This window comes from Pleurodeles waltl, chromosome 6 (assembly GCF_031143425.1).
Source record: "Pleurodeles waltl isolate 20211129_DDA chromosome 6, aPleWal1.hap1.20221129, whole genome shotgun sequence".
In the NCBI taxonomy this organism is placed as follows: Eukaryota; Metazoa; Chordata; class Amphibia; order Caudata; family Salamandridae; genus Pleurodeles; species Pleurodeles waltl.
In genome coordinates this window covers 1,104,485,642-1,104,502,774 of record NC_090445.1, presented here as the reverse complement: position 1 = coordinate 1,104,502,774, position 17,133 = coordinate 1,104,485,642, and the positions used below count along the sequence as shown (strand labels likewise).

General features: G+C 45.1%; 1 protein-coding gene across 9 annotated transcripts in view; it reads left to right on the top strand.

Moving 5' to 3' along the window:
• The window catches only part of CAMTA1 (calmodulin binding transcription activator 1), a 2,488,613-nt gene that overhangs the window by 2,325,899 nt on the left and 145,581 nt on the right, over nt 1-17,133 (top strand). For all 9 annotated transcript variants that reach the window (XM_069240215.1, XM_069240212.1, XM_069240214.1 and 6 more), the window contains 2 exons: nt 2,821-2,963; nt 15,622-15,818. In XM_069240215.1, the coding sequence (XP_069096316.1) occupies nt 2,821-2,963; nt 15,622-15,818 (340 nt within the window). The remainder of the gene's footprint in view (nt 1-2,820; nt 2,964-15,621; nt 15,819-17,133) is intronic.

The following is a 17,133-nucleotide window of genomic DNA, read 5'->3' as shown; positions in this document are numbered from 1 at the left end:
CCCCCTAATGGGGGAATGTCCCCCTTGCATACATTATGGCTGACGCAGGCAGAATGTGGCGCAAGGGGTTACAAAGTGGGGCAATGCATGCATTGTGTCACTTTGTAAATATCGTGTGGCATTTGTGCCATAATACCGTCACATAACCATAAAAATTACGCTAATGTTGCGATATATGGCGCTAAGCTCTTCTTAAATTTGAACCAAAGTGAGGTTGCTCAGTGTCTAGGAGCAAGCAACTGCATAGACATAATCAGACTTGAGTGAAGAATCAATACGTTTCAGTTAATTCAATTATTCTGTGACCTTTTTCAGGACCATCAAATATAATCAATTTCTGAAACTCCTTATTTAAGACATAAGAACTTATCTTTGCTTGTTGGAAAGCTATCCAGTGACAATAAAGATTTTCCAGTACTAATTCGATATTCAAGAAGCAGGAAGAAGCACAAATTGTATTAGGACTATGTGACAGCAAATGCATCCAAGCTATATTATAAGTTCAAATGAGTTTGAATTACGATGAAACCATCCCCTTTACAGATGTATTTAGTAGAAACTTATTGTTCATTAACCTTTAATGGTACTTTTGTTTTAAACCACTGTTTATGGAAAGTCCTCTTGAAATAATCAAGAGTGGTGTGACAGAAAAACAAACCTTGCTTACCAAGGAGAATCAAACAAGCATGCTGAAGTACATGAATCTCTCTAATATGCTGGCTTTTGTTTAATGATAAACGATACCTTCTGTGACTTAGGTTGGATAGGCCTCATCATCGTTGTTGGTCCAATCATTTCTTGTCATGCAAATTTCATGATAATTGATAACTATTGTTTAATGTATTATCTGAGTGAACGTGTGGATTCTTGTATGTATGGATAAAATGTGATATTTACCAAAGGATTTGTGGAAATAGGCTTAAAACGTTGCAGATTCATACCTCAGTGACAATGGCTCAACATGTCATCATTTTAATCTTAACAAACTGGTACCATCATTTAGAGAAGGCCAACAAATTTGTGACGGTACCATAAAATGGTAATTGTATTACCACACCCAATATTCTTGGTATTACCACAGATATGTTTAAATTGGGAATAACATGCAGAAATAGTTCAGAAGTTCTAAAGTTTGCACCGTTGTGTTGTTGATAACAGGCAGAATTGTTCACTGTTCTGGTTTGGTATTGCCACAATTTTTAAAGCAATAACCCTGCATTACTTTAAATAGGAAAACAGAGTTAAATGAGTGATATCCCGCTTATCATACATTTAACACGATTGTTTGCCCTTGCAACTTTCTCTCGGTGAGGGCATGAGTATCCTTCTATGATAACTCACTCCCCCCACACCCTTTGAAGAAAGTGATACCTGACGGCTTACGATATAGATAACAAAAGGTCTTGGATTTAAAGATGTAAATGGAGGTGCCATGTGAGGCAAGATGTGTTCGTGATGATGTTGAAGTAGGCTGTTTTCATGTTCACCATGATATTCACAGGCCTTAAGTGCCTAATTTATATAAAAAAAATAACCACAGGGGTCAAAAGATTATACCATAAGACTGGTGAGTGCTGCCAAATGCTGGGTTTGCTAACTACCAAGACCGACTAGCTTTGATTCCATCTCAAGGCTCTTTTTTTCCTCCATCTTATACTTCCTGTTTCTTTATCTTTCTTTGTCTTTCACTATTTTCCTTTATTTCTTTTTTCGTCCTGCCCCTTTTCTGCCTTTCTACCTCTTACTCTGGATCAAAGCATAATGATACAAAAGTATGCCCAGGTCCTCACAAATGTGTGCCAGTGGCCAATAGGGGTACAAATTGAGCACTGGAAACATGTTAGAATAGCCCTATGTGGTGTAGGTCCACAGGCCCTTCAGAATCTAGGAACTAACAATACAATCCCATCTTCCCTTTCATTCTACTTCGTCAGAGGTCTTTGCTTTTATATATACCGTATAGATCTCTGTTCTTTGCATAACGCCTGTCCCAACCATGCTCCGTGAATATAATTTATGTCCTCGTAAAAGGCTCACATAATGAACAATATTATGAATGGCCCATGATATATTTTAATACTTGACAGGCATATATGTTGTACCTGAAGTTTAGAGAGCGATATGTCTATTCCACTACAGTAGCACTTTATTAAAAGGTGAACTGTATTGAGGCGACTGCTTCAATTGCCCTTTTGGCGGATAGAACCCCACTCAGCTGGTTAGATCCTTTCTGGTGATCCTGGAGAGGCCTTATAAATGAAAGCCACTATATTGCCACTTATAAGGTGACTGCCAGCATTTGCTAACGAGAAATAAACATGAGTGAGCAAATATACTGCGAATTAGGGATTCTGTGAGAAGGCCATGCATATCCCTGTGGGGTGGAAGATCTTCACAGCTTGAGCCGTGACTGACTGTATCATTAGGGGTTTGAAGGAGCACAGTGTGTGATGAGGCAGGGTGGATGCCTGCTGTCCAGATTGCATCCGCATAGTCTGCTTCTGCGAAATATCTAATTGGGAACGCATAATTACTTTGACAAGTGTTGCTGAGATGTGGCAGTTGGAGGACGCTTAGCGAAGATCTTTCTTAACAGATTCACTCCCGGTTGTCCACAAGGGCGTAGAACTCCAACCCGGCTAATTTCCTAGAACCAAACTAGATCACGTTCAGGAGTGGAACTTGCATGATAATGAGGAGCTTTCAGTTCAAGTGACTCCTAGTACTGTTTTGTTTGATGGACGCGACACAGTGCTAAGAGCACAAAATGGCCAACCATGGAAGACTTTTTCCTCATGATTGTTTTGGGTTATTTTCTAGATAACCAGTTCAGGATGTCCATTTTAGAACGCCTTGAGCAGATGGAACGGAGGATGGCGGAGATGACGGGTTCGCAGCAGCACAAGCAGAGCCTTGGAGGGAGTGGCAGTGGTGGTTGCAACAATGCAGGAAACCAGGCGCAAGTATGTTCTGTAGTGGCAAGGTTCATGGTGAAATGTTCTGTGATGTGAGCAAGCTGTAGCAGAGTCACAGGATGTCACATATGCTCTAGAGTTCTCATTCATCTATCACGTCAAGTTGGTGTGAACAGTCTATGGGGAGAGCCCAAGATTTAGCAGAAATACTTGTACCTAAAATAGGAGTTCAATGGTCTGTGGCTATATCACGTAATTAACACCCCTGTTGGAAAATGTGAAGCCAGCTGCTGCAGTGCAAGAATTTTCAGAGCCCTGAGCTGCTGATTTGATGTCGCTCGTCCCCCTAATATCATGGCCACAGTTGAAGTTCTTTGTTTCAATATGGGAAACTGAGGATGGAATTATCTAATAGCACCAGCCTTGCGTGTCAGGCAGTTTTGTACCAGCCTTGATTCAGCAGAGGCACCTATTGGCTGGTGCAATATGACATTTTTTGGGGCTAAAGTCAGTGCAAATGTTTTTGTTCTGGTCATCAGTGTAAATTTTAACGAAAAATTGTCCCACAGACCAATTGAAAAAAAAGTTTCAAAGCAGTGGACACTGGCCTAGCAACAATGCAATTTACATGATATGCCCCCTCTTCTAGTCCTATACTGTCAAAAGCTTGTTTGACCATGCTCTTTGGAGGCACTGGAAACATTCCTACAGTCCAGAAGCATCCATGAAGGCAATGTTATATGGGGATTCCAGGCAGCATCAGTGGCCACAGAAAGGATCAGAAGCCTCAGGTGTTGCACCGTTACTAGAGGATGGGGCGGCCAAAAGCAAAATAACTGTCCTAGTCTTAAATCATTTTGGTATGGGAAGCTCCTCTGCAATGGCGAAGGAGCATCGACCCCCTCACCAAGAGCCAGGAGATGAAGAATAAAATGATAATTTCACTATAGTTTTATTTTTCATCTGGTGGCTCAGCCGCAGTGAAGGAAGGGTCGGGTATTGGCTATGGGAGGGGAGAGAGGAGAGGAGGAGTGGAGTGCACCTAAGTGCACATGTGTGTTTGGCCGGCCGTCTCAGGCCACCCAAACACACATGCACACTTAGGTTTCCTCAGCCAGCTGTGTTGAACATCCAGGCTGGAGAAACTACACAGTCCCCAGGGTTGTGTCTGAGTTGCAGTCCACACAGGTCAGACCAATCCTGGCGCTGCAATCATGCAATGTTTAGCATGAAAGTAGTGCCAGGATTGCTGGGGAGCCAGTGTTGGTGTCCCAGTGAATGCTGGGACACCACAAGAAGAGGAGCGATGAGCGAGGCAGCGGGAGTCGTCAGGAAAGGTACGTTTTTTTAGTATTTTTTTCTTATTGTTCCACCCCCACCAACCCCCACTACCCGCTTGACATTTGCAATGGCCGCCGCTGACCTGGAAGCATCACAGCTTATCAACTATCTTGGATATTCCCACAATAGCTTAAGCTACAGTTTTGCATATGTGTCATATAAGGTTAATGTTTAACGCCTGAGCCCGTAACTCCCCAACAGCAATTTCAGACCTTTCCTTTCACGTATTTTTATTTAATTTTAATATATTTAGTCACCTTCACGTCTGTCCAAAACCACCTCACAGCCATTGCACACACATCTTTCAAACTCAGAGTGTGGGTTAGAAAAGGCAGTTAATATGATATTGTATAAAATGGAAAAATCAACATATCGCTCAACTATAGCAGAAGACAAAAGGACAAAAATTCTCAATACAAACAGAAAAAAGTTATACAAGTTTGGAAAAGATAAGTACAAAGAAGAGAGTATGACAGACAAAAATGAACTTTCCGAAAACACATAGTAAATGTAGAAAGAATATTTTGCATTTCAGATATATAATTTTATTGTCAAATATACACCCCAAGTCTCACTCATAAGGTGTGAGACTTGTGCTTTAGAGAAAGGTCTCATTTATGGTCAATCCTAGAGGCCCCCTTAAATTTAAGCATGAATCATACCTGTGAGTCACCATTTCCTATAAAATATAAAGGTACCCATTACAAATAACACAGTAATAGGGATGGGAGGTGGCATGAACTACAAGAGGGGAACACTCGGAACTCTGTGATCTTGCAAGCAATCACGGACCTTAAAAACACCCTGGAAGGAAGCATGAGAGAGCTTAAAATTGGTCTTGCCTTAATCCGCAAAGACCTAAGAAACACCACGCACAGAGTCCCCGAAGTAGAGACCAGGGTCTCTGAAACAGAAGTCATGGTTAAATCACGGAACACCTGCCTTGGAGCCCTACAGCACAAGTTAATCTGCTGCAGGCCCACATGGAGGATGTGGAAGGAAGATCATGATGCAATCTTCACATCGTGGGTATCCGTGAGGGACTGTAAGGGTCCTCACCCACACCCTTTATCACAAACTGGCTCAAAAGTTGGGTGCCCGAGACTGCTCTCTCGAATTCTTTTGTGGTGAAACGGGCTTACTGGACACTGATGGCAAAATCCCCCCATTGGGGGCTCTTCTCCGACCTATTATCGCAAAGGTGTTGAACTTCACAGATCACAACGCAATCATCTAGGCATCTAGGGAAACGGGCTCCCTAAAAAGCCAGTCTGCCCCCTGTTGATGATCTTTCCCGATTACACCCAGAAAGTCCAACAACGACAATCCTTTCTGGAAAAGGAAGCTCAGAGCTATGAATGTGAAATACATACTAAAAGTCCTTTTTCAAGACAAGACCTTTTTCTTAGACTCACCAGTAGAGCTTTGGACTGGATGGACGAGCACCCTAACCTTTGTGATGGAGGGACCCTCGCAGAGGAAGCAGAGATGAAGTGAGACGTGAAGGCATGGAGGTGGGAGAAGGTCAGAGGGATCTGACTGGGGGCTGGTGAACAAATCCCAAAAAGCAGTAACGTTGCAGAGACAGAAGGGCCTGCTCCCTGAGTCCAACAGAGAGCCCTGAGAGACAAGATGCTTTCCTGGTTGCCAGCGACACACAATCACTTGATCTATAGGCTGCTCCTCAGACCTGGCCTCCTAACTACATACAGGCAATACAACACTATCCCCACAACACAGTTATGTCCTCACGCAAGATGCAGGCACACTTCACAAACGCGTGGATCCACATCAACCCCTGCACTCTGCCAGCCACTACTATTAGGAAGTCTCACTACATGCTCTTGGTCTATAGTTTAGTTATAATTCAAGAAGGGAAGTGGCCTAAGGGGATGGAGGGCATTCAAAGTAGCAAGACAAGCAACACCTCAAAGGCACACAACAGGTACTTCTAGTTGGCAAAGTATGGGAAGGGTTACAGGGAGGAGGGAAATTCCATAGTTAGTTTTTTTTACACACAACCACACTTTGATCTACATAATAGGGAACTGCACAGATTGATCAGAACTTCCTTACATCGGCCTAACCTCTTCCTTGTACAAAAAGCTCATTATGCCCTACATGGAGAAAAGCACTGACATGGTACAACCTCAATCCGTACCTTTCCTTTCTTGGAATGTGAATGATCTGCTAGAGGGCAGTGTTCAAATCAGCTCATCACCATGGGACAGACATCCTTCTGCTGCATGAAACACACTTAATGGGCAGTAAATGCGCTTTCTTGACCCGTCGGGGCTACATTCAGGACTACAATGTGGGATTTCTTCAGGGATCAAGGGGGGGGTGGTCATTCTGATCCACAAGCAGATTCCTATGACGGTATCATGAATGTGGCACTATAGTGGAGGCTGGTATGTGGGAATTTCTGGTTCTCTGGGAGGGTCCCCGTTGTCTATTATTAGTATATATGCAAACCCACCCCCCCCCCAAGTGCGATGTTCCTGTCAGCCCTGGGAGCTCTCCTAAGGAATATGCCAGAAGCACCATGACTCATAGGTGGGGACTTTAATGGGGTATGCGATCCCGACCTGGACTGATCTGGCCGAACGTGAGCAGATAGCCCCACCCTGCCCTTGGGCTTCCTGCTTAACATGATGTCAATAAACGTTTGGAGGGCTCACCACCCTCAAGGAAGGGAGTACATGTTCTATTCTGAGGCCCACCATTCTTTTTCTCAGCTGGACTACTTCATTACTCCTCAACGCGAGGGTTGTCGTGTGCAAAGTGCGCTCATGCTGGCGAGAGTCTTCACAGACCACTCATTTCTGCAGATGGAGATGGAGTGGGGTCCCCAGCATGCGTCCACCAGATGGAAACTAAATGGGTGGTTCCCAACAGGAAGAAGAGTTCAGGGAAGCTTATAGGGACATGGGTCAGAGATTCTCCAAATTAAATCTGGGATCTGTAGATTCCCTGGGAGGCCTATGGGAGGCTCAGAAGGCCATCCTATGAGGAAGCATCAGTAGGTACTGTAAGGGATGGCGAACCCACCTCTGCCAAAAAGTCAAAGACCTAGAAACATGGGTGCCCAACCTGGGAAACACAATACCTCCTCACACAGCAGGACAAGATGCTACTAGACTCCCTCCATGGACAATTGATCCTTAAACAGTAACTCACCCAAGAGGTGAGAGAGGCGTTGATGGCTACAAGGAGTCACATATACCAATGGGGCAATAAGTCTAGCAAAATGCTACATTGGCTCTGTACATCCTAGCAGTCTGGTTCCCTGGTGGCATTCTTGGAGAGGAACGAAGGCACAGCAGTCTGGTTCCCTGGTGGCGTTCTTGGAGAGGAACGATGGCACTCGCATCACAGGCAGTGGTAGGATTGCAGAGGAGTTTACCAAATTTTACGGCAAACTCTATGCCACTGAGCTGGAAGGTCCACCCTAAGACCTGGAGCAGTTCATTAGCAATGTGCCACCACCCCAGTTACCACCCAGAGAACGACTCCCTAGAAATAGATGTAACTGAGGAGTAGCTGAGGGGGGGCTTTGGAAGGCTCCATATGGGGAACATACCAGAGCACAGTGGATTCCTTTCACAATTCTGGCATTTGGTTTGGCCCACCTCTGGACCCTTGATGGGAAGCATGTTCAACGAAGCTTTAGAGGAAGGGGGAATTGCTCCCCGACCTAGGTACGGTGGAGATAGTGGTCATACCGAAGCCAGGCCTTTCATGTTCTGCTGCAAATAATTTATAACAATCTCCTTAATAAACTCAGAGGGGAAGATAGGGCCAAATTGCTGGCGGACAGGCTGGCAAGGTGATCCAGCACATAGTCTATCTGGCCCAATCCCACTCTCTGGCCATAGAGCCACTAGGGAATGTGCAAGAGTACACCAGGCCACCAGACACTCCTGTTGGTAGATTTTCAAAAACTGTTTGACCTGATCCGTCAATACAGTTTTGGCCCTCGCTTCATAAACCCATCCAACTCCTGTATACCTACTTGAGAGCTCAGGCACACATTGGAGAATTGGTGTCCAATTAGCTCTGTGTTGAGCTTGGAACTCTCCGGGGATGCCCCCTGTCTCCACTCTTGTGTGCTCCGGCCGTTGAACCTTTGGCGGTGTGAGTGAGAGTGGATATACTATACCGGGGGCTCCATTGGTCCAATGGAATGGCAGACAAAATCTCACTATATGTGGATGACGTCCTAATATTCCTATGTGCTCAAGACTCCACAGGCCCATGGTCCCTCCAGATACTACAGACTTTTGGAACATACTTGGGACTCTGCATGAACAAAGTCAAATCAGCTATTTACCCATACATGACTGCCCTCACCTGGCACCCTGCGTTCCCGAGGTATAGGTACTCCCAGAGGGGTTTAAATATGTGGGGGGTTTTATTACCCCCACAAAAACACCGCTTATGAAGGCAACCTGACCCATCTGATTTAGACACTAGGGAAGGAGGTAAAGTTATGGGTCTCTATGCCACTGTCCCTGATGGTTGATCAGACATTTTCAAGATGGCGTCCCTCCCTAAACTGCCTTATCAACTCCAGAACGTCCCTTTTCCAATCAAACGATCCTTCTTTGCAAAGCCCTGCACATTGCTACAAATGTTGCTTTGGAACGGATGAACTCTGCGAGTCTCCCTAGACAAATGCTACCCTCCCGGGATTGTGGAAGGCCTTGCACACTGAACATACTTTCCTATTAAATGGCTGAACACCTCCTAATAATACATGACTGGTGGTTTGGGGGCTTTGATAACCTGGCCTATGCATTGGAGTGATGGATCCTAGGATGTACTAACTTATCACACCTGCTCTAGGGAGGAGCCGTCCCAAACCAAACACCTCCAGTCACTAGCACAGTGCTCCAGGTGTGGCAAGAGAATATGCGAGACATTGGTTGTGCCTCCAAGCTTACAGTAGAGACCCGTTCCTGGCAAGGGACCAGACTTCCCCAGGTCGCGTCTCTGAAAGAATTTTTGGCCATGGATAATATAGGGGTGTCGACGCTCGGACGCGTCCTGCAATTTGGGGTCTTGAAATACAGACCTTCAGGACGAATACCATCTCCACTGCTCAGAATTCTTCAGATACCTTCAGTTATGCAATGCCCTACAACAATATCTACAGCCCGATGAGGACATTCCCAAGTACTCCCCTCTAGAAGCCAAAATACTTCTAACCAACATAAAAGAGCACAAAGGGTCAGATATCAACCAAATGCTGACCCGCAATGCAAACAACTGCATGCTTAGGGTGAGGGAGGTAGAAGCAGACTTGGGGCTGGCTTGAAGTGCAGCCTGCCCCACATGAGACATCGATTGCCTCATAATTTAGGCTCACACAACTCAAATTTCTACATAGAATACAATACACAAGCACCAGACTCTTCAAGATAGGCCTGATTTCAACAGACCGATGCCTGAGATGTGAGCAATTAGGAAGCGACCTACTACACACCTTCTGGCAGTGCCCTTCTATCCATTGCTTCTGGTCGCACATTCTGGGCACAGTTAGAGACACACTGGGTTGGCCAATCCCCAAAGATCCCAAGCTGATCATAATGCACATCTCTGAAGCTACCCGAAGGCAACAGATACCATAAAGCTCCCTTATGGTTAGGCCTAGCAATAGCTAAGAGAGACATTCTCCAAAACTGGAAAGCGCCCTGAGACCCACCATCCACCAAATGGACTACCAGCATGGACCACTGTATGGCCCTCGAGAGGCAAATATCACGGACGAGGGCGCCCCCAAAAACATGCAAAGATCTGGCAGGGGTGGGCTGACTATAGAGGCATTACATTGGACCATTTTCATCTCCTCCTTGGGCCTTGCAAACACAACTACAGACAATTACAGGTAAACATGATTGACAACACCAAGATTCTGCTTACCCCCTAGTTCTTACATGTCGTCTGTGCATTCTTAGTGCACAGATCTGAGGTGGTGTTAGGAATGGGGTCTTTAGTTGGCAGTCAGTTTACACCTTGTCCAAGTAGGGGCCCTCACTCTAGTTAGGATAAGGAAGTCACACTCCTAAAATAACTCCTGCTCACCCCCTTTGTAGCTTGGCATGAGTAGTCAGGCTTATCTCAGAGACAATGTGTTAAGTATTTGTACCAACACACAGTAACACAGCGAAAACACTACACAGAGACATAGCACCAGTTTAAAATATTACCAATATTTGTCTAAGTAAAATAAGAGCAAAACGACATAAATCCAACATACACAAGCAAAGATATTAATTTTTGAAGATTAAATCCCAATAAAGCACTTAGAAACACAATAGCTCCAACTGGTGCTATCACAGCATTGTGATGGAGTCGTTCCCAACAGTCTGACACCACTCACAAGGGAGTACGGCGCCAGTCACGGAGTAGCACGGGCCACAAGTACAGTACCTTAGAAACAAGGCAGAGTCAAAGATGTAGCAATGAGTCAGGGAGGTGAGGTGATGCTGGAGCCGATGTGGCATTGGTTCCGTACTTCTGCCCTGGAGGTGAGGCAAGGTCAATGAGTCCAGTGGGTCAAAACCCGATGTGGTGACCTCTTGGGGTCATGGTCACACCACAGGGCCACAGGCACCGCAACGGAGTCGGGTGTCATGAACATTGGTGACACAGCACTCAGGACTCAGGATGTTGTGGGACTTCAGAGGCACTGCGGCGGCCTCAGGCATGCAGTGCCGGTCACAGCTGCTGCACTTCAGTGGGGACCATGGCTTCAGGTGCAGGTTGCGGTGTGGAGTCAGGCAGTGGTGCCTGTTCTGGAGTCGTCTGGAGTCAGTGTGCCTAGTTGTACAGTCCAAGCCCTTGGAGAAACTTCATAAGCAGGATAAACAGTAAAGTCCAGTCGTTGTCCTCTCCAAAGCAGAAGCAGCAACTGCAGGCCAACCCAGCAAAGCACACACAGCAATGGGGCAGTACTCCTCCTCACAGTTCTTCAGCTCTTCTCCTTGGCAGAGTTTCCTATTGATCCAGAAGTATTCTAAAAGTCTGGGGTTTTGGGTCCAATACTTATACTCATTTCTGCCTTTAAAGTAAGCAAGCTTCAAAGGAAAGTCTTTGTAGTGCATAAGACCCTGCCTTTCCTGCTCTGCCCCAGACACACTGCAGGGACTAGGAGACTACCTTGTTTAAGGACAGGCACAGCCCTACTCAGGTGCAAGTGCCAGCTCCTCCCCCCACCCTAGCCGACGAAGACCCATCAGGATATGCAGGGTTCACCTCAGCTCCATTTGTGTGTCTGTCTAGAATGAATTCACAACTAGCCTAACTGTCATCCTGAACTAGGCGTGTATTTTACAGCCAGACAAAGGTACAGAATGGTTAAGAAAGAAAATGCCCATATTCTAAAAGTGGCATTTTCAAACATGCCATTTAAAAGCTACCTTTACTATAAGATGTATTTTTAAATTGTGAGTTCAGAGACCTCAAACTCCACATCTCTATCTGCTCCCAATGGAAATTACACTTAAAGATATTTCAAGGCAATCCCCATGTTAACCTATGGAAGAGATTGGCCTTGCAATAGTGAAAAACAAATTTAGCAGTATTTCACTAATAAGACACGTATAACACACCAGTACATATCCTACCTTTTAAATACTCTGCATCCTGCCCATTCGGCTACCTTCGGCCTACATGAGTGGTGCCTTACATGTACTAAAAGGGAAGGTTTGGGACTGGCAAGTGGGTGCACTTGCCAAGTCGACATGACAGTTTAAAACTGCACACACATACACTGCTATGGCAGGTTTCAGACATGTTTACAGGGCTACTCATGTGGGTGGCACAATCAGAGCTGCAGTCCCACTAATAGCATTTGATTTACAGGCCCTGGGCACACATGATGATCTATACTTGGGACTTACTAGTAAAGCAAATATGCCAATCATGGATAACCAATCATAATCACAATTTACACAGAGAGCATATGCACGTCAGCACTGGTAAGCAGCAGTAAAGTGCTCAGAGTCCTAGAACCAACAAAAAGAGTATCCGAAAAATAGGAGGCCAAAGGCAAAAAATCAGGGGATAAACCTGCAAAAAGGTCCAGGTCCAACAGGTGGGATTTGAGCTGCAGCTATCATCATTGAATAGATAAATACAGTCTTTAAATTATTTACCTACATGATGCTAACTAATGCGTAGGAGATCCTAGTTGGCACAGAACCACTAACATGTTTTTGTCTTATATCTAATGTTAATTTTGGGCATGCTATACCCTTCAGAGCATTAATACCAAATAGAATCTAACACCACGGGCGAGGAATACTGATTAGCTTTTTCAAGCAGTGTCCTTCAAAAGGGTGGAAGATGGGCAGTGCATAATTCTAAAGCGGATGCCACATAACAATGGTAAGTTCATTGTTACGAGCAGCTTGATGGACTTTTCTCTAGACAAAGATGGCTGATGGATTTGCAAAACAATGTATTAATCTGGATTGCAATGGCATAGATGACAATAGGCCTGATTCATGCTGGAGACTCATAGTTTTTAATTAAAGCCAAACATGGCTTTGTTTTAGATGCCCCTACCCCCTCCACCCCAGCCTGTCCCCCTGATAATTGCCTCTGCTTCACTGTCAGCCAATGGGGGAAATATATTACTCCAATATTTTTTCAACATCTCCCACTTCCTAGTTCAGAAATGTTTGCAAGTATGCAGTGGATCAGTGGGGATATTCTATTGCAGGGGAGGAAAGGGGGCATAGGGAGAAAGTTAAAGTTGTGGGGAAGATCCATTGAATAATGATAATTACAATTATTTTAGTGAGTGAAAAAGAGCATACATCAACTGAAATAGTTACAAACAGTGAGTTTCTCTGCACAGTATGCCTACACTTCCCTGCTACAGGCTCAACATGAAGTTGTTCCACTGAGAGTTAAATGTGCCAACAAAGGTGGGAAATGCCTGTTCTCGGTTGTACAGCTGTAGTGAAGGAATTAGTATGTCTGGTGCAACTTGGTTAATGTCTTTTTCCTTAACACAACACCCATGCACACCCTATTAAAATATTTGTACGCATTGCCAAGCAAGGGGCATGCGACAGACAACTAAGGTCCTCATTCTAACCGCGGCGGGCGGTGGTCGCCGCCCGCCTGGCGGGAACCGCCAAATGGCCGCTCTGCAGTCGGAAGACCGCTGGGGCCATTCCGACCTTCCCGCTGGGCCGGCGGGCGCTAACATTGTTAGCGCCCGCCGGCCCAGCGGGAAAGCTGCCTGCAACACAGAAGCCGGCTCCGAATGGAGCCGGCGGTGTTGCAGGTGTGCGACGGGTGCAGTTGCACCCGTCGCGCTTTTCACTGTCTGCTAAGCAGACAGTGAAAAGCTTCATGGGGCCCTGTTAGGGGCCCCCAGAGGCCCCAGGACACCCGTTCCCGCCATCCTGTTCCTGGCGGTAAAAACTGCCAGAAACAGGCTGGCGGGAAGGGGGTCAGAATCCGGTGGGAAACCGCCGGACCCGGTTTTCTGACCGCGGCTTTACCGACGTGGTCAGAATGGCCCAGGAAGCACCGCCAGCCTGTTGGCGGTGCTTTCCGTCGTTCGCGGCACTGGCAGTTTTTACCGCCAGGGTCGGAATGACCCCCTAAATCTGTTTAACTGACTCTGATGATGGACTCCTGAATTATTATTAAAATTAAAATTTTATGCTGAGGTTGCTGTGACTGAGCTCTCTAAAATATCTTGCATCATGAGAGGGACTGGGATAAATGATCCTAGACCCCCTTTTTCAATTGGGCATTAGTTCTGGGGCGGTTGTACTAAGAGTCCCTTACTGTAGATTCCTCCATTTCAAGGGGTTCTCTTTTTTCCACACATACTTTTTAGCCCCTTATTTCCTATTTATGTGGGCCCTTTATTTCTATTTTTTTACTATTTGCCCTTTGTGTGTGTGAAATCCATTATTCAATAAGTTCTTTGTACTTTGAGACTCTTACTTCCATACATGCCTTCATTCCTTGGATTCTTTATTTCTCAATTTATGGACCCCCTAATTCTTTGACTACTTCTTACTATGGCTATTGCAATCTGTTACTACCAGGTTTAACTGGTATTTTATTAGCCAAACACTACGGTGCTGATGAGTGTAGATTTGGAAGCTAGAAATGCTGCACAAACCAGAGAACCCTTCAACACTAGGAGTAAAGGAAGGGCCTGACTACATGGGCCATTTTCCTCTTCCAAGACCCTTAGCTGCAACAGAAATGCCTTCCTAGTAGCCTCATCAAATTCTAAAAAAAAGATTAAGGGGGTCATTCCGACCCTGGCGGTCGATGACCGCCAGGGCTGGGGACCGCGGAAGCACCGCTATCAGGCTGGCGGTGCTTCCATGGGCATTCTGACGGCGGGAGTCGGAATGACCCCCTAAGTGTCAGTATCTAACCCCCTCCTCCTTTGATCTTGTGTCACAAGCAATTTGGTCTTGAACCTTCCTTCGTGTGCCCCAGTCAAGGCTACCACTCCTGACTTCAGGAAAAAGAAGAATGAGACGGAGTGAAGGGAGGAGTAGAAAGGATTTTGGGCAGTGGTGCAATGTAGTAATTACTTGTTACTATAACCTGTGTTTCTTCTTGGGCCCTTTGCTTTTCAAGTCACATTGCCAATAGTTCCATCTGAAGAGTGCCCACAGGTGACAGGAGTTCAGAATGATCAAAAGTAGAACACCACTCAAAATGGGAAATCCAGTCCAGTTAAGCTATCCAGATTTGGGTACCCAAGTATTCTAAATTAAGTTTCTCCAGTGTCTCCCTGGGCACCTCCAGCTGTAGTATTTTCTCTTCCAGGTATGGAGGCCTTCAGTCAGAAACATCCATATTTTGGAATACTCTGGAACACATATTGGCGGACAGGTTGTTCCATCAGAACAGTGACGGATATCCCGTCCTCCGAAATCTAAACCCCATTATATCCAATGGGATTTAGATTTTGATGGATGGAATAGCTGTCACCGCTGTGACGGAGTAACCCAATCTGATTTAGATATTTTTGGACGGGTTCCTCCGTCACAACAGTAACAGATATCCCGTCCTCTGAAATCTAATACCTATTGGACATAATAGCTGGGACATGTATATCCCATCTGCTTAAATCTGAATTATCCAATAGGATTTAGATTTCGGCAGACTGGATATCCATCCCCTTGTGATGGAGTAACCCATCTGCCAATATCTAAATCAGGCCCTCTGCTTTGAAATGATGCTGTGGTCTACATTGGTTCTTTTTGCAACTCATGGTTATGCTTGACCCTAAACTGATTGCATTAGATCTATGTCTCTGTCAATAATAGGATGCTTTCTTCTGAGTGTGTTTGTGTGTTCTCCACAGTGTGCTGCGGGGCCCGGATCCATGGGGAGTTGCTTTGAGAGCCGAGTCGTGGTAGTGTGTGAGAAGATGATGAGCCGGGCCTGTTGGGCGAAGTCAAAGCACCTTATCCATTCCAAGACCTTCCGAGGAATGACTCTCTTGCACCTTGCTGCAGCTCAGGGCTATGCTACACTGATACAAACTCTCATCAAGTGGCGGTAAGAAACAAGCCTGGATTGCTTTTCATTTTGAACATACACAGGCTTTGCACCACAGCCTCCTCTCCCCACTCGCGGAACCTGCACATTTCTGAGTTACTGGTCTTAGATCACACCCCTTCCTGAGAGCTGCATTATGAGTCCCTTGGTATTTCCAGGTCGCTTATAACGCGAGTTATCAGCTAAACCAAGCTTGCGTGCTCTGCTGTAACTTTGCGATTCAGGAGTACTTCAGCAGACACCTTGCCTGCTGCAGATGAGTACCAGGAAGAACGCCTTTTGACTTGTGATTGGACGCTAAATGGTTTGTTTTTCGTTGGTGCACGCAATAAAAGACCGAGGGGTTATTTACAGTGTGGCGGAGGCAGTACATCTGCTAAAGTAGGTGGATGACCCACCCACCCTATTTAAAGTGGATCCTAACTGTACTCTCTTAATAAATTGGACACATTTTATGGGAGTTATCCCATATCGGCTACATTCTAACTAACGCTTAAAGTGTCAATTTATATTTTATGATGATTTGTTGTTGGTTTTTAATGAGAAGTTCATTGATACTTTGATTTGACTTTTTTAGTCCTATAAGGTGGGGTGAAGGGTGTTACCTACAGAAAGGTAGAAGTAGTTGCAACACTTAAGAGCCATGGAAGGTGTAGTGGAGGATGGGGTTAACAAGTCACGTGTGATGATTTTTCGATCATTGTGGACAGCATCTATTGGGCATTTTATATGCATTTTATGGTGTTTTGGATTTGCACTTCTGATTCATAGATTGTGACTGTGATAAAGTGGACAGAAGTTAAAGGTTCCGATTAACAAAGCTATTTGTGCACTTAGATTCTACTTAGGTGCGCAAATGGCAGGATTCTGACGTGTAAATATTTATTTTGTATTAACAAGACATGAACTTCTTTTCACAGTGTTATTTACTCACAAGTAATAATATATCAGTAGTGTCATGTTATTGTTATTCAAATGTTTTCACATTTGGGGGAGTATATGCTCCAGGTTTGGGTCTCCAAGGAAAACTGAACATCCAAACACATGCAGGACGTTGAATGTTCACAAATGTTCACAAGGCTCTTTGCCCCTCCTCCCTCACCAGGCAAGTGGGGTGGTGTATAAGGGCTTCACCTCCAAAAATCAGTTGGGGCAGAGCGGAAGAAGAAGATTCTCCAAAGGGAAGACATGCTCTCGCTGACAAAAGGAAAAGTATATGACAAATCCATACAGCTACACTTTTTAACTTTACACATGCAAAATATCCCTTCATGTGATTAACTTGAATTCAGACGATTATAATATATTCAAAACT